At 31.5% G+C, this 22,438-nt stretch overlaps 1 protein-coding gene across 1 annotated transcript; it reads right to left on the reverse strand.

Moving 5' to 3' along the window:
- Positions 1-4,956: 4,956 nt before the first annotated feature.
- Positions 4,957-15,047, reverse strand: LOC113515392 (trypsin beta-like). Its single transcript, XM_026899577.3, has 7 exons — positions 14,939-15,047; positions 12,453-12,550; positions 10,965-11,092; positions 9,474-9,636; positions 8,181-8,303; positions 6,510-6,659; positions 4,957-5,936 (listed from the first exon to the last, which is right to left on the reverse strand). The coding sequence occupies exons 1-7, from the start codon at positions 14,976-14,978 to the stop codon at positions 5,706-5,708; spliced, it is 933 nt and encodes a 310-aa protein (XP_026755378.1). The 5' UTR covers positions 14,979-15,047; the 3' UTR covers positions 4,957-5,705.
- Between the last annotated feature and the right edge of the window lie 7,391 nt (positions 15,048-22,438).

The raw sequence follows: 22,438 nt of genomic DNA on the forward strand, positions 1-22,438 counted from the left end.
GGCACCTCTTCTAACTCCCAAAACCGTCGTAACTGAGTGTCAATAGATTGAGTGAAGTTACATTGGACAGACGTATTGATATTGTGCGTGTTAAACTCAATAGGCCCTGAAATAATCCAACCTAACCTTGTATTTTGTAAAAAGGGTCCATTGGGTAATCTCATTTTACCCTCGCATAATAAGTCCCAAAATAAGTCTGCGCCTATTAAAATATCAATATTTTGAGATTCATAATATTGTGGATCAGCCAGCTGTATATAGTCAGGTATCATAAACGACTGCGCGCGTTGACTATACATAGCAGTAGGTAGCGTAGATGTAATGTGCGGCAACACAAAACATTTAATGCGTGCGGAGTAATTGTCAATGCGTGATTTGATCTCGATATCACATATCTGTGATGACGTTGTTACTGTGTTGCCGACACCTCGAATTTCGCAAGTGGACTGTATTAAATTTATATTAATTAAATCGCATAGTGGTTTAGAAATAAAACAATGTTGACTACCACAGTCGAGAAGCGCGCGTGCTAAGTGAAACTTATTGTACCTATCGGCTATCTCGACTATAGCTGTAGACAATAAAACGGGTCGCATAGTAGATTGTTTGTGAATTAAATTAAAATTATCTATGTGTGTACTGTTTACTCGAGACGAATGAATTTGCGCGGGGATGGACTGCGCGGGCGGTGCGACGGTCGCGGGGGTCATTTGACTAGAACCCGGGGTTTCGTTGTCGGCTAGATGCATTGATACGACCGCTACTCGATCAGTCACGTTATTATGAATAAGCGTGTTGTGTTTTTTAAAACACAGTCTGCAAGGTCCAAATTTGCACATACTAACTGAATGCCCTGGACGTAAACAGTTCTCACATAATTTATTTGCGGTTATAAATTGCAGTTTAGCGTCTAAGTTAGTGTCCAAAAATGTTTGACATGAATAAAGTGGATGATCGGCGTTACACATTAAACACGATTTCTTAGTAGACGTGATTCGACCTTGCTGTGACTTATTGGTGGAAACATTGCAGTGCACTTTATGATGTGATGTTTTATGTGACGGATAATGTGACGATTGTTGTAAAGTCGCGTTTTGAGTTTTAACGTCACTGTTAACTCTGTGTGAAACTAGCAATGTTTCCAACATGTCAGCCTTGTCTCTAAGGAACATGAGTAAATCATCTACCTTCAGTGAAGAAATATCATTAATATATTTTCGTGTGGTGCATTTAAATTGTTCCCATTCACGTTCGGTGGTTTCATCTAACTTAGACGTTATAATAAATATAATTAACGTATCCCAGTACTCAGTAGGCTCACCTAATATTTTTAATGCGCGTAAATTTCTAAGAATAATATCTGTCAGTTTTCTGAGTGCATGTGGTGATTCCTTAGAAAGTTTTTGAATAGTGAATAAGGCCTTAACGTGGTTATGCACCAACAGACTGCTATTGTTGTATCTGTTGAGAAGTAGTTCCCATGCTACCACATAGTTACTAGCAGAGAATTCTAAGGAATCGATAACTAACTCCGCGCTTCCCTTTAGTGACGATTTTAGGTAGTGGAATTTCTGTATATCGCTAATTTCATCGGAATTGTGTACTAGAGATAGAAAAATGTCTCTGTATTCGATCCAATGCTCATACGTTCCATCATATACAGGTAGGGAGATGGTCGGAAGTTTTATAGACTGTGACGCCCTATTACTGCCCTTACTGGACGCACTAGTGACCTCTACCGATTTGAGCAAACATTCAGCTTGAGCTAGTGCATGATAATAGCAATCTTCAAACAATTCTCGTTGCGTCAGCTGTGAATCTAAATCTGAATCTCGTACAATTTTTTCGATTTTTGTTTGAACATCGCTAAATTCTGCAAATAAGCTTGTAATACCTTGCATGCGTAATTTTATATCGGCGCATTTTTGATTAGTTAATTGTTCGAGGGTAATATCACTAACGGCATTAGAAAATTTAGTAAGCCTGCTTTTTAATATGCCACGCGTCTTGACTAGATCCTTTAGCAATTCATTATCGTTTTCATTATTAGCGACTAGCCTATTAGGGGATCTTTCACGATTTATTTTAACACTAGCCTCATTTATACTCATTTTGGCAAATTATGAAGGTACTTACGTTTGATTCTTGGTCTGTAAGATCAGCCTGTGCTAGCTGCGACACAAAGCTGCTTCTTATTGCTGAACACAAGAATTGTAACGTGACTAAAGGCACGGTGTGACACAATTGAAGCGAAGGAGATGGGGTTAGGGAGGATGGCAGACCGTTCCGGAATGCGTTTATGGACGATTGCTGTCTGCTGCTGCTCCTCCGACGCCTTAACCTCGATCCTTACTAGATGTCTTCTCACTTCTCGTAGTCCAAAACTTGTGCGATGAATTGGCATACGATGAGTCCAATGGTCGCTGACTCGTACTTTGCGTATTATTATTCGGCAACGAAGGTCCAAAACACGTATGTTTGCGCTTGAAGGTGAGAAGCTCTTGGTTGAAATGAAATGCTTGTCCGTGCCTCAAGTTTTATAATAAATTAAAATAAATACAAAAGTGCGTGTAGTTCTATCCGTTAACAAAATTTGAATGTTTGACCTTCTAGCGGTTAAACGGTCTATATCTATGGTTCTAATATTGCAAGTACGAAAAATTTACTTTTTATTAAAACGTCTATACTGCCAAATCTTGAACAAGCTTATATATAGAATATTCATCAACTTATAAAAAAAGTTTATATAACCTTGAGTTGTAAGTACTGTTGATAAAATATGACAAGGGAAATCCTACTAGGTACTATTATGTACTTGATACCAACTTCTGTCATTTTTATCCCTCAGTTCGTTTAAGTATCTTTTATCCTTGAGAACGTGTTAGTTTATCATATCTTAAACATACACGCATTCTCGTACATTTATTTATGTTCAATATTAGAATGTACAAGACTACAGAGTATGTATTATATGTATGTATGTATTATTATATATTATACCTCATATTGTTTATGTTTACTTACATTTGCATCACATTTAAGAGACTTCAAAAAGGCGAGGTACCTACTAAATTCACCCGTATTTTTTTGTGTCTGTTACGCAATATCTATGCTAATTTTGGACCGCATTTTCAATACACATCGGCGTACATAATTATTGTAATGTTGGGTTTTTAGCTGTTTTTGCACTTAATATTATACATATTATAAAGAAATATTTTTTTACTAGTTTTTACACGTAACATCGTCTGTGACCGGATATGTTCACTGGCCAGGATAAAAAGATATGTAGCCCTTTTCATACATATAAAATTTTATAGTATTTGGTTAAGTCGCTAAGACGTTAAAAGGCTAAATAAACTTTCACGCATATATTATTAATAAGGATTTATCGGCGCGTTTTAATTAACACAAATTTTAGTAAGAACATGTTGATATAATCGTATACAAGCTATGAAAATCTAGTATAAACAGTATTATATAAATAATAAGAAAAGAGTACCATAACGGAAAGGAAATACGTACTCGTAGTTGGCATCCGTTAACATATATGACATCAATAGTAGAAGTCTGCATTTGAGATCTTGTTAGCAATTGTGAGCCAGAGGGTAAACGCCCGGAATGGGTTCTCGAAAGTCGGATATTGGAATATGAAATCAGGTGTAGGTGTGTCATTTGAGAGTTATGGAATAAATGAAAATTTATGAGCATTTATCAATCATTATTGGTAAAAGTTTCGTAAGCACAAATTTTGATGTAACAACTACCGGTTTAACTTACGTGTAATTAAATCGAAAAAGTTCAATTAGTATCAAGCTGGCTCGTGCCCGCGTCACAGTTACTCATGACAAAGGATCAGGAATTGATCCCGAAACTAGTCTATCTTTTTCGATCTAATTACATGTAAGTTAAACCAGTAGTTATTACATTAAAAATTTTAGCAATTAGTTTCAATATTTACATCCTTAAATGTAAAAGCGAAAATAACTCATTATTATAATTCATTATTTGTGTTATGACATTTTTATTGCAACTTAGAACGGCAAATAAGCTGACGGCCCATCCGATGGAAAATGGTAACCGTCGCCTATAGACATGTGCAGAAATGACATGATTTTTTGAGGCAACTACATTATTTTTACAAAGTTATAATAAGTTTTTTTTTTAAAGTTATACCAAAACAAAGCACACAATTTTTCAGAGTTAAAAATAATTATTATAATATTTTGATATTAGTATAATACTCTAGTCATACACACACATTGATAAATCGTGTAAGTCTAACGTGCAATTTATCTTAGAAATCCATTTACACTAAAATAAAAAAGTTGTACTGTTTTTGGCGATGCATTTATAGAGAGGTAACTTATTTATTTATGTTCATTTATGTTGATGATATACAACTTACATGTATTTATTTTTATTTATTTACACTTTATTGCATCGGTTATAAAAATAGAGACCTACCAATTTGGAACATAAAGTGTACATTTATACATACATTATAATGCAAATTATCTAAAATGTGTATAGCAAATAATTTCAGGTGAAGACGTGTTGATTTGAGAATACGCGTTCACTCGTTTGCGCCGAACAGCCTTCGATGAGGACGTACGTTTCTATGTACTTGTTGTATGTGCACAGAAGCATGTACAGGGGAAGTCTTAAATTAAGGAAATCTTATTAGGAAATTCCGACGTGTGTCGTCACCTAAAAGCTGGAGCGAGGGTTGCATGCGGGACTAATGAACGTGCTCAAAATTTATAACGCCTTTAACCTTTTAGTTATTTTGTAAGAAGTAAATTTTACCTCAAATACATTCCCTGTAATGACCAGTATATTTATATTTATCTATTCGGAATTAATCAACTTGGAAATATTAGCATAATATTAAATTAAATATCCTGAATATGACAATTCGGTGAAAAGGTGGAGCGACTTAAAAAAGAAATATGAAAAAAAAAAATCTATTTTATTAATACTTATATTCTAGTTCATTATAAAAATAATACTATTAAGAATCAACCAAAAAACATTACTTAACGCAAGTACTTTACTCGCATTTTCAATAGAAATTATTTATTGTGTCAATAAATTATCTACTCTTCCACATTCTTCAGATTAGACTAAGGTATAAATAATATAATATTAGAGTTAGGTGGGATGCACTAATGACGCCACTATAAATAATTATGTAGATAATAAATACTTAGCAGTCTATATATTACTTATAAACATATTGTGGATAAACAACATATTAATACAGCTTAAATACTCAAGATGTACTCAAAATCAGCGATTTAAGAGAGACACTTGAAATAGAGTACAATAAATTGTGCATTCACCAGTAGTAACTTTGTAGTAACCTAAATATATCCTAAGGTTCTTACAAATATTATAAAATATAACGTGGAAACAGAGAGTTTTATATTTAGAACAAATATTTGATTTTACCCATACCTTGTTCTATCTAACAACGTATTTTTTATTTCAATTCGGTACAGTTGCAATTTTTATTTAGATAATTTTCTTAATACGTATTCTAAAATATGAAGTATTTTATGTACATCATTATATGTTAATTATAAGAATATCTAGATAGAGTTATGTCCGTATTTTTGTTGAGAGAGCTCGACTAGTTTTACAATTATCCAGAATAAATACAGATAAAACAAACCATATGTTTTTACAATTTAAGCTTAAAACTAGCTTACAACTTTTTGAAAAATCCCATGAAAGACTGTGAGTATTAATAAAGCCATAAATCCAGGTTTGACACTCGGTGCGGAGTCTGTAACGCTTTGTATCCATTTTGTATAATTTGAGACTCTGGTGTATATTTCTGGCCGTACATTATTTTCGCTCATACAGTCATTTGGCAGAAATGAGATTCCAGTAAGGACGCCGCCACAAACTAATGCACTACCTTGATCTCCCTGGAATAAAATATAAAGAAAATCAATATATTTCTTCTATGTCTGTTTTTACAATGGCAATTCTCCCGATGCAAAGAGATAAAACTCGCCTATATAATAACACCATGGACAATATAGACTATACAAATCCCTTTAATAGGGTTAATTTTTTTATGAAAATAAACCTTGAAGTTTAATTGTACTTTGCATGCTCTAATTTTACTATTCCATTATTAATGTGTTCTGTTTTTGTGTGTAATTTTTTTATATTCTGCATAAAGCAATTAGTACTTGTAACTATTCTATTGGATTTTCGAAGCCTGTATGACGCAAAGATGCAAAGAAGTTTGTTCTTATTAGTTTAAGTACACCTATCCAGATTTTATTAATTTAATTATATTTATTTAAGTTTTTGCACAAACAAAAATATTTTCTCCCTAAATAGACAGCACAAAATAAACTCTCTACAACATTCGACGAGTTATGAAGTAAATGAAGGCAGAAGTTAATAAGGATAAAGGACTTCAACACATGATTCTCTCTGCCTACCCTGTATGGAGCTTGGTAGGATAATAGATAAACAGTGATACTAACCATGCAACCTCCAGTAACTATATCTTCACTGGTCGTGCAAACCATGGTAGGTAAAATTCTTTCCACATGTTCTAGGTCATTGAACACTGATGCACACAAATTTTGATTGTAAATATATTTGTTGATAAATTGCAATTGGGTAGAAGGCATCTGAAAATAATAAGAAAAAAAATAAATACTTATGTAAAACGTAATTTTTATATAATTTTTATATTTAATAATTTAAAGTATGTTGAAATATTAGAATAATAAGCAAGAAGCAAGAATTGAAATTATGTGAACTATATATATCAGCAGTATCATATAGATTATTAGTATATCTCCATATATCTTTCTATCTTTTGAAATATAGATTTTAGAAAATATGCACTCTTTTGACATTGGACTGCCAAATAAGAAGAGAGTCATCATACTTATGACATGATAGTTCATTAATTTCACATAGGATTATGCATTTACAGTCAAGGAACGAAATTCTCTCTTAATGTTTTTTTCTCTTGTCTCATACAATCTTACTACAAAAATAATTTATATCACTATCCATGTAAACAAAGTTTAATAAAACTTTCTCTCAGTGAATAAATTTAATTTAAACGGTGTAATAAAGTTATTTGTAATTTTATGTACTGGTACAAACAATTATCATCTATAAACTATTATAATTTATTACTTTAAATATCTTTTATTTTTAATACCATAGACACCAGAGCGAGACTTTGTACAAAAGTCGATTGCTTCGGTACCTCTGTCCCATTCATGTTTCAGCCGTGAAGCAGTTGTGTTTGCATGGCTATTTCGGTTTGAAGGATGGGATATGGCGTGAATTTACTGGGTACAGAGGAATAACACCTGAGTCCTCAGGAATGGCAACGCATGGGGGGTATCATGGGCGAAACAGAATACTCTGTTATGTCCATGGTACTGCTCATGTCTATAGACGACGGTTACCACATCCCATCAGGGCCGTCAGCTTGTTTGCTATTCTAAGTTGTATAAAAAAAAAACTTTCTTTTGTTAAACAGAATGTAAGATACGCTTTTGTAGTAAGATGACTAAACATGTATTCAACATCTATCTATCACAAGTTAAACTTTTATGTAGTAAGACAGATTATAATGGTGATTTATTAAGGTAAAACTAAAGAGGTCATTCAAAGGTATGCAAAATCTGTTTAGTTTTAAGTCATTCTTTTTAATAATAAAAAAAAGTTGGTTAAGTGCGATTTGGATTCGCGCAACGAGGGTTTCGTACAAAATCATCAAGTCTAAAAAAAATTTAATTTGTGAAATAACTACAATGTTATAGTTTTCGGATTTTTTACTTTACTTGTGCTACATGACATTGCTTCTTGCCAAATTTTATGATTCTTGGTTAACGGAAAGTACCCTATAAGTTTTAATTCCTATTGCGAATGTCAAATTGTTTCAATAAATTGTATCTTTTGATTGTGTCAATTTAGAAGCTTGATTTTTTTCACTCCTTTAAGAGATTCCAAGCTTGAGTATATGATATTAACTTTAACTTGATACCTTCACGCGTTCCTAAGAAAAAGGGTTTTGACAGACGGACGGGCGGACGAATGGACAACGAAGTGATTCTATAAGGATTCCGTTTTTTCCTTAGGAGATACGGAACTCTAAAAAATATATATGTTGTTAGTTTAGTACATACAGATGATGTGTTAGTTCTTGCACCCCACCCAGCGACTGTGCATACAGTAAAATCAGTTGGTACGTAATCTGAAGGCGGCAGTGCCAGTGGAGTTACAACTGCTTCTGGGAACGGACTTATTAACTGAAAATAAAAAAAAAATACTAAAATTAATAATTATGTTTACGAGTATACTATGAAGAAGCTGTGGTTGTATTGCAATGTTTCCTTCTGAATGATATATGGCAGTTTTTTGGCATCAACATCATTATCATAACATCAGGCGTAAACTGTCTACTGTTAAGCATAAGCTTTCCCTAAGGAGGGAGAAGGTAGGTTTTTTCAGTAGTTGCCACATTTAGCAGTTAAGCTTTGGTGACGTTTTTTTAAGGGGGACGCTGCTGTCCATCCCTCGAAAATTACCTTAGTCGCCTCCTACGATCCTACAAGTACAGGAAAGAAGGGGTAGCCCCTTCTATGTTAAAACCACACGGCAGGAGTGTAAATTTGTCTATACTTAATTAATTGCAAACTGTGTTGGTATACAGTCTATTATGTGGTCATAATAGTTCAAGGATGTCTAATTCAGAAAGGCAGCTCAATCAGGCATCGTGACAGAGATTGACTGATTCCTTTGTGATAGTAATCGCTTTGTTTTGATTTGCTTATACAAATAAATACTATGCAAATACTAATGTTTGGGGCTACATTTTGGTTTAGTCTAATAGGATTGAGAAGATGACAGATGCCTGAATTAATTAAGAGTTATGTCGTACATAGTTTATTATTAAACAATATTTACATTAAAGAATAATAAATTAATATAATAAGAATATAACAAGATATTGTATCGAACTGAGAATAACTTTCATAGCTAACGGCTTTTATAAACGATATATAATTTTTCTTGATTCTTTGATTTACCTGCATTTAGAGATGAATCTCGATATCAAAAAACAAACGAAAACTGACTTCATTGAAATATGCTTAACTCATTTGATGTATAGTCTGTTTCAACAGAATTTAATGAAAAGACACCTAAGTTTTGTTAAAATAATTACAGAAACACTTTCTAGTAAATAACAGATGGAAACATTTAATAATTTAACTGATATTGATTTGATTTTTTTTTTATTGAAAATCTTACTGTCTTATGGTGGGGTCAATTGTTCGTTTTATTCATTGTTGATTATTCGAGATTCTCGTATATGCAGTATGATATAAGCTATGAGTTGAATTCATTATAGAAATAGACAAAAGCTAATAGTGATTTTCTGAGAGGATGGGATACAATACGAATAAAAATATACTTACAGTAATAACAGCAAGGTCATTGGCATGAGACGGTTCTATTAAATGTTGCGGATGCGTTGTGTAATTCAATATATTCCTTACTCTATCGTTTAATGTATCATTTGATAGAAAAGCTGAGCCTGCGAATACTCTAAATTCACTTACTATAATAGGTATTACTTGTCTGAAAAAAAAACGATTATGCAACTATAGCGTTATTTAAAAAAAAATACATTATGTATTTTTTGTAAATAAAATAGTTTTATTTAATAAAATAATTTTAATTAATAAAATAAAAGAACTTTTAATAATATTATAAAGTAATAAAGAAAACTTTTTTTAGATTTAGTTTATAATAATAAAATGTGAAAGTGATCTTGATTTATTTGTTTCTTGGCTTATTAACATTTCAACTAATCGTTTTTATTTTGACGTACATGCAGATAGGTTATCTTTTTTATCACGGTCAATCAATATGAGCAGGTCATCCGAAGTCCCAAATACAGTTAGTAAGTAATAATTCTACTTGATAATACAAAGCTATGAAAAGGACGGAATTAAAATATTTATTTACACGCTTTTATAAATTCACTTTTAATATAGATATTAGGTTATAACAAAAATGTACGCAGGCGGACTTATCCCTTAAAGGGATTTCTTCTAGTCAACATTAAGAACCCGAAAAGAAAAAGTATCTATAGTGTTTGTACATAAAGCATAACATATGGTGCAAAAATAATATGGTAAATAATATATTAGTTGCTACATAGTAAAAGAGTATTGATAAATAAAATATATATATATATATATATATATATATATATATATATATATATATATATATATATATAAACGTAGAATAACTATTAAATATATAAGTAACTCAACAGTCAATTGTTCAACAAAAAGAATTTTGTTTGAGCTTTGAAAGCATGAACGGTCTGCGCCTTTCTGGTATCATTTGCGAGGGAATTCCAAAGTCCAGCAACAATATTAAAAATATATTTAAAGTAAAAATATTTGAAATATATTTCGGTCTTATAATATTATTTAAAATATTTTTACTTTGCTCCGTTGTTTTTATTATTTTATACACGCGACCAATTTCCATAGTACGTATATACTCGTTTGAAGCTCTACCAAGAAATCACAATGCAACACAAACATTAAATGATAAAAACTTTGTCCGCATCCCGCGGCTTCACTTACGTGAATGTATAAAGTATCTTTTGTTATTAATCAGGATATATTCTATCCGTGTACCAAATTTCATTCAAATCAATTTAGTAGTTTTTGCGTTAAAGAGTAACAAATATTCATCCAAATATTCCCACCAATTTTCTCATTTATAATAGTAGTAAGATCTTCAAAAAGAGAGCATTCCTTCTTAAAAGGCCGGCAACACACCTGCAATTCTTCTAATGTTGAAGGTGCCCATCGGCGGTAGTAATGACTCACCATTAGGTGAGCCGGATTCCCTTCTACCCTCATATAGTAAAATAAAATACTTACTTATTAGCGTAATTGATACTATATGTGCAACTGGCGGCTGTCAATACATGCCGGTGAGTAATCAATACGCCACCACACGTATGCCCATGTCCTGGGTTTGAAACATCACTAATACGTTGAATTGAAACCTGTAAACATAAGTTATGTTGTTACTATAGACAAGTAGTGTCAAAATAAAAATGCACTGGAAGGAAGGCGATTGTTAGTAATGGAAAAAAGTGTTTCCAGCGCTAATATCATACTATGTCCAGTGAATCTTGACGCGCCCTTGGTAACATCTTGATTAATTCACTTGTTTCATCTTCATCTATCATTCCTCACTGCTGTCCTGATAGCATATACTAATAACATAAATTATGTTATTATTTCATTTTCATTTCAATAAAATAATAATAATAAATCATAAAACAATGTCGTAATATTAAAAAAGAAAGGTTTTCTTTTTTTATGTGTTTACGTTATGGCAATCCACACGAATGCTACATAAGTTATTTCTTTGTAAGTTTACAAATTTATTTATTTCTAAATAATTACCATTTATTTTCTTATTTTCTAACATATTATATATATATATGTTATATATATAATAAATAAATAATGTATTGAATCAATTAATGTAGTACCTAATTAGATTTCTATTCCAACAATTGATTTTCCAAAAAGTCTATATAAAGATTATTTCTATGCATTTATTATCATTATTTTCTATTACCTAAGAGTGAGTTGGTACACAACATTGTATTTATATTTTATTAAGCTATCACTATCAGTTTAATCAATAGATATTTGGACTATTTTGTTACAGTGACAATTTAAAAGAAAATAAACTTTTAAATATATTAATATATAATAATGCACTAAAATATAATAATAATATACTTGACAATGATATAGTAAAAAAAACTGTACCTAATCAAATGTAATCTTAAATTCTTAACACTTATCTAAATGACACTGAATATTTATTACTATGCAAAATAACAGGAATTATGATCATTACCCAATTCATGACTCAATACGTAATTCTTACTTCTATATTTTATATTATGAAGCCTGTGACACACACGATATTCGTTCACGTTAATCTTAGAGCCCGTTCGACCAATTTTAATAAAAATTTGTAAATGCGTATTCTTTGCTCCATCTTGAGAAAAAGGATAGTTTTTATCCTGATATGAAAAATTGCACCCAGTAGATGGCGCTACACGAATGGGACAGAGGTAGCCAAGCAAACGACTTTTGTACAAAGTCTCCCTCTGGTAATATTATAAATGTGAAAGTGATTTTTTTTGTTACCTTACAGCGTCTTAATAGCTTAACTATGATACTTTACTATGATATTTAGTATAGCCGTACTATACGAGAAAGAGAAGGATATAAGCTATTTTTTATTCCGACCAGTAAACATATTTCGATCACACTAACGATTTCGCAAATAAAAATTAATCTATAATGAACTAAAAAAAAATAAGACAAAAAAAAAATTACCGCATATGGAAACTGAAGATTTGTGGCGTTTTGTCCATTTATAATTCTTTCCGATGCAGATTTAGTTAGAGTCAGATCTAATGGGCCTGCATATGAACCTGTAAAAAATATAAGCATATTTTTTAAAATCATAACTTCAGTCCCCTATAAATTAGTGGATAGCAGCGCCGTGAAATTTAAATAATGAGTGGCTATTATTGCCAAATTAAAAGGTTCTTGAGAGGCAACCGCATACGGGTATATGCAGTGTAGGACGACCCACCTATAACTAGATGGAGTGACTTTCTGAAATGCATTGCAGGGAGTCAGTGGATGCAGGTCGGTCAGGACCGTTCTTTATGGCAATGTATGGGGGAAACTTATGTCAAGCCGTGGACGGATAATGGCTGAAATGATAATGATTATTATTGGCAATAAAGAAAAAGAGTATAATATATCTACTTATTTTATATGCTGATTGTTCTAAAGTGCCTATAAACTGAAATTTTGCAACTTAAACTTACTAATAATTTTTTTATTTATGCATTTTATATGCATAATTATATATAATTATATATATATATATATATATATATATATATATATATATATATATATATACATATATATATTTTTTCATACAGTCATTATGTCAATATTAAAAATAATAAATCTTGTTAGAATCTCGTAAGTTATTTCCATTATAATAACTATAACCTAAGTAACACTATAAATGTAAAAGTGAGTTTATTTGTTTATTTGTTACCTCGTTTGTGTGACTGCTTGTGAAATTTGGTATATTCGTAGTTGCGTATAATTTGGGAAGAAGGATACAGGCTATTTAATATCGAAACCGCTAAATATTTGTATATACATATATATATATATATATATATATATATGGCATTATCATTTAATAAACATTCTTAGCATGCTATTTTAAAATAACTATACTATTAGTGTATATATAAATATTAAATACGTTATTATATATTATCATTACAATATCATATATTAAACATATGTTTGATATCAATAATACAAAAATATAGATAATTGGGAAAGTTGATTATATATCATATATACCTAATTAAATATTTACCATAAATTCTTGGAAATGAATTATTTACAATACGTAAGGTGTTGCCGTCTGGTCCCAGTATAGAATGGGTCATTCCTTTCTGTCCCGTGGGTATCGTAAGAGCCGATTAAGTGACTAAGCGTCTCTCGTAAAACATTATCAAAACCAAAACTGCGGTTGCCAACCCGCCTGTCAAGCGTGGTAACAATTGGCAACACTCGCTTATGGGGCAGACCTATGTCCAGCAATACGGCTGATATAATAGTAAATAAGTTTCTATAATCTTTTGCTTTAAAACAGTATTTAAATAGGGAAATAATATAATTGCCTATATTAATCATTTATGTATGTAGTTATATTTTTCCTTATTAAATAGAGTATATAGAGATATATAAAGAGTATATAGTATTTTCCTTGTTAAATAGAGAATAATAAATGCAATTTAATATGAATGTATGCATAAAAGTAATACGTAGAGTGATTAATTGGTCTATATATCAACTTCTAAAGTCCACATATACGAAGTCGGGGGCTACAACTAATGTCAATATAAAAGTGCTTTTGTAAAATCTTATAATTAATATGGTAATGGTATGTAAAAGTTATTTTCAGTCATTTATCGTCCACTGTTGAACATAGGTTCCAACTATGGACTGCCATGTGAAATGGTTGGTTTTAAACCACTTGTATTCATCGACTTTCTAACACACATTTCGTTAAGGATTTTCTAGTATATTATTATTCTTATAACCATATAGTTTACGCGGACCGCGTTAACTGCGCGAGTATAGGATCGAGTATGATACATGATATTAAAAACTCATAAAATAATAAACTCATAAATTCGCTGCCGATTAAATGCCGTTAGACGAATTAATGTCAAAAGTTCATCACTTAATCTAGTAGTGTGTCGTTTTACATTACGTTTTCCTTTAATGTAGATGGTTGTTAAACTACGAACTTTCTTCTAATCCATTATCAGTTATTCAGGTCCGCCTTTTGTCACTTCAGCAACGAGATCGGTCGCTTATTACACAGAAAAACCACAAGTGATGACTTCGCTGAGTAATTTAAAGCTTTCTCATAATGCTACAAGTATATTCCTATTCCATAGAAATAGAATATAGTTATTACTAGTAACACGGATAGGTTAAAGACTTTCATTATATTTTGGATGAAAACGTTTCGCAATTTTTCGAATACCATACAACTAAATTGGATTCATTGATTGATTTCTCAGTCCAATTTTCATGTTTTGTTCATAATTGTTCATAAATGGTTTTTATGTAACCCTGAATGTAAAACAAACAGATGAAGGAAAGTAACAAGTTGTCTAAGTTATAGATATGTCACAGGTACTTATGGGCATCCATATAAAATTGTAATCTAAGAGTTAAATAAATATTAATTTATTGTATTAACTTACAAATAAAAACTAACGGCAGTATATATAAAATTTTTCCCATTGTGACTACACTCACGCACTCTCGCTTTACGAACTACAATATACAAATATAACTAACCGCTTATTAGTATGTCGATAATATATACAACAGTAAAGTATTTTATCTATGTGAGTCACTACTGATATATCTATATTTATCATTTTTATCAGTTATCTAAAGTTATACCTTGTTAACAATATCTATTGCTCTGAATAGAAATTAAAGAAATAAACATTGCAATGAATTATATTCGGGTCATGAACTAGTCGAGTGATCTTTCATTTCGTGGATACAGTAAAAAGTTACATAAAGTTATTGACTTTGTATTAAGACTAACGTTCGGTCCCGGCTTCTTACGGGCTGACACAATTTTTAAAAACCATATAATAGCATATGATAGTCTAGCTTTCTATAGGCAAAAAAAAATATTGAACAGTTTTTGGGTTATTCATTACAAACAAACAATCGAATCTTTACATATATACATTTATATTTACGTATAGATAGTTACTTTTATCTTCATGAAATCAAATCATTTTTGTCCATTTAGTATGAGTTTACTAAATTTTTATTATTTAATTATTTTATTTATATTAAGCTTTTATTATTTTGCCCCTTTATGCCAGCTACCAAATCCACTTTTTCTCATCGTAAAATCTATTCTAATCATCATTCAAGTTGGAGCAAAAAATACACATAGTTACACAAAAATTCCTTAAAATCGGTTGAGCAATTTTGGAGATTAGCGTAATAATATTAAGATAAGGAGGTAAGGATTACGCATTGAGTCACAAATTAAGTATTGATAATAAATCCTTTTATTTTGCATATTGCACAAATTTTAATCATAAAAATAGCAAAACAATTGATGGCATAATTTGGAGGGTAAATAAAGTCGAAATCTGATAAGCCACATAAGAAATGAGGTGGACATCAAAGCACAATAATTTTACACGATTCCCACAATTAAAACAAATATAACTTAATGATATTTATAAGTATTAAAATTCATTAAACAGTTCAAACTATACATTTTACCACAGCTCTGGATATACATATGTTTAAACTCATTGCTCTTCTTTATTATCAGTCGGTCTTGTATCCATAACAAAGTGAATTATCTGTTAGAGAACAAATTATTGTATTACTAGCGACCCGCCCCGGCTTCACACGGGTGCATCACATCACATTAGAAACCTTTAAAATTATCAGTGTTTCTCTACTATATTATGCATATATTATACATATAAACTTTTATCTTGAATCACTCTATCTATTAAAAAAAAACTCGCTTCAAAATCCGTTGCGTAGTTTTAAAGATTTAAGCATACATAGGGACGGACAGACAGCGACAGCGACTTTGTTTTATACTATGTAGTGATAAACGGCGTGACCTTATCATAACGTACATTTGCCCAGTGTCTGATTATTTCAAGTTCAACTTTCAAATTGTTTAAATAATATTACAGTTATACAAATAATTTTACGAACTTTCCCACATACATACATTCAAATTACACTCTATATACAGCGAGCACATTTTTTTCACAATTTTTATTACTACTAATAGCTATAATTAGATGAATTAACTAAAATGAGGGTTGAGCGCTGTTGTCTGAGATACAGGTTTTATAACCTAGTTCAGACACAGATGTTTAAGTTGATCTAAATGTACAAATGAATTCGTACCTACTTTTACTGTAATTTCCAGTGCTAAGTTTGTTACAATCATGGTTATGCAATAAAGTTATTATTATTATTATTATTTAAAATACTTCAAAATTCTGTTCAAATTAAAATCTTGACATTTTAACATTACCTGTACACCATATAATTTAGATAATCCAGATGCAATGTAATAATTATGGTTAGATACAATATAATTAGTCATCCGTACGTCTGTTATCTTGAAAATTAATTTCATTTTTACATTTTTAGGTAATAATAAACAAATAGGTATTTTCTATGGTTTTGCTGAGTAACTATGATCTAGATTTTTATGGTCATCAAAGTTGACATTGAGCGAATATAGTATTACCATGTGCTACGGTAGCAAATCGATTGCTAAAAGGCTGTCTTAAGGATTATATAACTTACCAGAGGGAGACTTTGTACAAAAGTCATTTGCTTGGGCACGTCTGTCCTATTCGTGTTTCTATCGTGAAGCAGTTATGTTTCCATGGTTGCGTTTCGGTTTGAAGGGTGGGATATGGCAGTGAATTTACAGGATATAGAGGAATAACACCTGAGTCCTCAGGAATAGCAACATATGGAGGGTGTCATAGGCGAAACCGTATACTCGGTTATATCCATGATACAGCTCATGTCTATAGGCGATGATTACCACCTTCAATCAGATGGGCAGTCAGCTTGTTTGTTATTGTAAGTTGCACATATAAAAAATTATAAATACACATATATTGTATATTTAAAATACCAATTTTAACCGAAATACATGATAAAATATATGTACCTGTTTGTAACTTTACGATATCGCAACGTCGCCACATAAACGTAAACACAATAATAAACAGGGGTATTTGAGTCGTTTCAGCTGGCTTCATATACCATTGAGCGGGTAATCTGCGCTAATGAGAATGTTAATGTGTTACCCCCATCAGCTTCGGTTTCGTAAACACCCGAGCTGTTCGAATTACGCGACCCATTATTAATTGTGAATTTATAAATTACGTACACCAATTCAAACTGATTTAATTTTAATATATCTAATTAGAGAACTTTTGGCTTGTTGTTGTTTTAGTCGTTCATTATTTAGTATGAAACAGATCTCAATTTCTCATATAAATAATCTCGACTTGCGTCTTAAATATCAAATACGTAAATTATTTATTTGGGTCATTATATAAATGAAGATTTCTTAGATAACAAAACTGATAATTTTTGAGAATATTAATAAATATATATGAGCAGAAAAAAATATTTTAATGACAAAGGAATAGAGAAATAATCATTTTTGATATTTATATAGCAACAGCGAAAAGTGAGATTTGTCCTTTCTGAGTTAATACCGCTGATTTAGCAAGCAGTCTTATTGCAGTTAACTTAAATACATCAAAATTCTATGTTTAGTCCATAGGTAGATGAAACATTGAATCTGTGGACTAAAAATATACCTTTATTTGTCATTTGATCACAGAATTGAGTAATAAATAAATAGAAAAAGTGTTTTATAATGACGATTGCTTTGAATGAATGAAAACTCTATATTGTACCCTTCAAAAAATTATACAGATTATAAAGATTAACAATACGCATACAAACAAAATGAATAATTAATAACATAAACTTAATTACATAAAAGCAGAACAATGGACGGCCTTATCGCTAAATAGCGATCTCTTCCAGGCAACTTTAGGATGGAGAGGAATAACTAAAATTGTGTCTGGTCAAGGCATAACAGGAAAATAATTAAAGATTAAAAAATGGAGAAAAAAGAGTAAGAGATAAATTTAAACAATTAGTCTATGGTTTATTTCTAGTATTAACATGAGTCTGTCTTTAATAATAAGATAGTGGGTATCTTTTGTTAGACCACTTAGAAATATCAAAACATTATATGCCTATTTGTTTTGTGAAGGCAGATTACGATTAAACTAACGGTAGTTAGTCATAATTCTACGAGTTGAGTCACAATAGATATTAATATGAACATAACAGGTAAAACCATTTATGAATATTGTGTTTAATGACTAAAATTCTTAAAAACTATTATAAATATATGCGTCAATGATTCGAACATTACGCATTAATCAATGTTGATTCAGTCTTCATCAGTAATTCAGAAGTTATCACTGATTGAATAATCATCAATTATTCATGTTAAAACAAGTAAAATGAATAAAATATCATTTTGTCTTACTAAGTTCAAAGTTGAAATGACAACAAGCGTTGAAGTTAAAATTAGACTTGTGGACGAAATAAGAATTTTTCCAGTAACACGATAATTCAATTGTTCTTTAGTAGTTTATTAATTTTTATTTAAAAATACAAAAAATATTAGAATTTAATCAAATTATACATACTTTATATAGGCATTTTTTATATTTTTGCCAAAGACGCTGGCAAATGTTAGTTTCTACATAGATATGTACAACTCTATGAACACCACACAATGCAATATCATGGGGTACTATTATAATTTTTAACAATACCCCGTGGTTTTACAGTTACGATATTAAAAGTAAATAAAAATATTATAAGATTACTGAATAGATACAACATCGAAATTTTCAATAGCATAATTCGTCTTAAGAGGTCAGTAGCATACATGCTTTCCATCTGGTGTACTACGAGTAGCGTAAACACTATTATTAGTGTATGCTTGCGCAATTACTTTTGACTCAATAAATATTGGAATATAGTTTTCATATTATAATAATATTTATATATCACCTTCGCTTTTATACATATTGCTTTTGTATTAGCGTAAAAGAGGATAAGCTTAACACTGTCGCCTGGATTTATATAGCGTTGACAGCTCAGTCGAGGAATGCTTCACTGCGGTTTGAAATCTCAAGATAGAACCCCAGCCTAAAAACGTATTCAAAATCATTTTTATATTAACTGAAATAAAATGCATGTCACTTTGTCTTTTGCGTGGAAGGTATGTAGGTAAGATTTAATACACCTCTTACACACCATGAATATTCAAATTTAGCAATTGATAATTTCTATTCTTGTAATTATACTTTTTGTGTACCTTTGTATTTTATTATCAAAATTAAGAATTACTAGTTAAATTTAATTAAATAATGGCCTTATGCTAAAGGTATCCATGTGTTTATCTAAGATGTCTATCTGTTTATCAAGTTTTATTTGAATCCGTTCAGCCGTTTAAGCATGACTCAGTAACAAATATCCGAACATCTTTACAAACTTGAATGAATGAAAATTTATAGTATACCTATCTTATATACCCGCCTTGGAGCTTCGAGTAGAGTTATAACATCTCATTGGACTTTTTGTTACACATTCGTATGCTGATATCGGGCCCGTAATAAAAATAAATGGGATCCTGCCTGATCTAAATATTAGGATACAAATTCAAGCAAAGCAAATAGATCTTTTTACGCATAATCTATGCTAAAACCGTTTTGTTTCACTATTTCTCAGTTAGTGAGCACTTTATTTTTTTAATAGGTGAATATGGAATAGAAACTCCGCTGGCACTGTCAGTATACGTTGGCAAGGTACTAGTGAATGATGGTAGAGGAAAATCAAAGCAGAACAGTTAGCGCATCGTGATGAATTCAACAAGAATTAACCGCGATGGTTTCCAGGGAGAACCGCGTTGAGGTCCTGATAGAGTATATTGCTAGCAGTAGGGTTGTTAGATTCAGTTACTAATAGTTCCTTTGCACTTGCCCAAAGGGTTACCTTTTACGTAATTTTGGGTCGCGTAAATGACAGAGCAATCCGTTCTCGCCATTGAAGACAGGTGTAGGATCAGCTCGAAATATGGGAGATGGACTCAAAAATGTATGTATACAAGGTTAATGTTAATTAAGATAAGTAGTGATGGTGACGATTTCAAAGAGGGAGAAGAGTCGATATAGGCTGAGTTCTATACTTATATATACATGTATTACGGTATAGTATTTAAAGGTAATGATAGCGGTGAAAATACTATTGGGGAATGCTGAGTTACCTTATTTTAGCATTCTACAGCATGATATTGATGAGATCTATCTAAAAACTTACGTTTATATTTCTATACGTAGGTCAGGAAGACATAGGATTGTTGATTTAGATGTGAATAAAGATAAAAGCATTGCCATATACCACACAGGGTGGTGTGTAGAATAATATCTACGTATGTAACTTCGATCGCGACCGATTGTCGTGCGTTTTTTTTTTTTATTAAATAAAGAAATATTAACCCCACTTACCTCTATATTGTGTAGTCCGGCATTGAATGAGCCACCCTCTTAATCGACTTTGAGTTTTTCTTTTTCCCGATTAGCGTAATAAGAGATTACAGGAACTTAATGGTCGAGAGATGGACAGTAATGCCCCTTTTAAAATATCACCAAAATCTAACTGTGGTTGCCAATCCGTTACCAAACGTGGCAACTACTGGCAAAATCCCCTTATAGCGGAGGCCTATGTTTAGCATTGGACGCTATCAGAATACACTAGTAGAATACCAGTACTAGTGATGATAGGTGAGCATGAAGTTAGGTCTAACTGAACTAATTATAACGATAGATATATTCCATATAGGATCGCGAGAAGTTTGACTCGATAGAGTATACTGCTGTCAAAGAAGACGCTGGACCCGATTATTAGGTATCCCCCTTCCCCTTCCCTATGCGTTTTGCATTATCTTACTTGATATTGTTAAGGCCAAATATACCTATATGTTTCTATACATATTTTTGTGAATACAATGTATAACACTGCCGTGCACCACGCTGCATGACCCGTAAAATGGATTCCACGCGCGCGACGCCGATCACGCTTCGCCGTGCGTATTATCACACTACACAATCAAATCCGTGGTTGCATAACGGGACGATGCCATGTGTATTTTAATGTGTATTTCAAATTTAAGACTTCCTAATTTATATATACATATTTTTAGTGTCAATTTAGTGATAACTACGCCGTTACTGAACCGATGTTCATGACTCTTTTTCCGATCGGTAATGTTTACTCCGTTATTGGTCCCATATTGATTTTATGATTGTCTAAAGTTGCTGTTTTTCTTTTCGGAGTAAATTTTTTTTAATATTTATAATTTTACTAGAAAACGCACAAAAATACATAGATACCTTACAGACGACGTTACTATGCGCGTACTAAGTACTAAGCTCATCCGATATCATGAATGAGCATTAGCTAATAGTATAACTCGCTAGTACTCCATCCCAGCTAGTGAAGGTTTAAGTCGTATCTATATTTCACATTTTCTTTGTACCTGTTAATAATATTAAAAATGAAAGTTAGTGTTGGTTTAGCGCTTTAACGCAACGCTTTAGTTTTTTATGGTTACAGGTTCACTTCCCGCACAGTACAAACATTTATATACCTACATGAGTATATATGTGTGTATCGGTCTCGTTGTTTTAACGAAAGTATTTAAGTATTAAAAAATAATAGGTATATAAGTATTCTCAGTTTGGGCCTAAATGGCCCTGTGTGATGTGTCTCAAGTAATTATTTTTAATGTATACTAAATTACTGTACCAACTACCAGAGGGAGGACCTATTTCTACCGTGAAGCAGTTGTGTTTGCATGGCTGTGTTTCGGTTTGAAGAGTGGAATATGGCAGTGAATTTACAGGCTACAGAAATATAACACCTGAGTCCTCAAGAGTGACAACGCATGGGGGGTATTATAGGCGAAACAGTATAGTCTGTTATGCCCGTGGTACTGCTCATGTCTGTAAGTGACGGTTACCACATTCTATCAGGTAGCCTGTCAACTTGTTTGCCATTCAAAGTTGCATAAAAAAAAA

The sequence above is a fragment of the Galleria mellonella genome, unplaced genomic scaffold (assembly GCF_026898425.1).
Source record: "Galleria mellonella isolate WM207_F2 unplaced genomic scaffold, CSIRO_AGI_GalMel_v1 utg173, whole genome shotgun sequence".
Lineage (NCBI taxonomy): Eukaryota > Metazoa > Arthropoda > Insecta > Lepidoptera > Pyralidae > Galleria > Galleria mellonella.

Coding starts and splice junctions, on each gene's coding strand:
- LOC113515392 (XM_026899577.3), bottom strand. CDS start 14,978: ATGGGAAAAATTTTATATATACTGCCGTTAGTTTTTATTT. Junction 11,093..12,452: donor ATCTTCAGTTTCCATATGCG/GTAATTTTTTTT, acceptor TTATGTTTACAG/GTTTCAATTCAACGTATTAG. Junction 9,637..10,964: donor AGTATCAATTACGCTAATAA/GTAAGTATTTTA, acceptor TTTTTTTTTCAG/ACAAGTAATACCTATTATAG.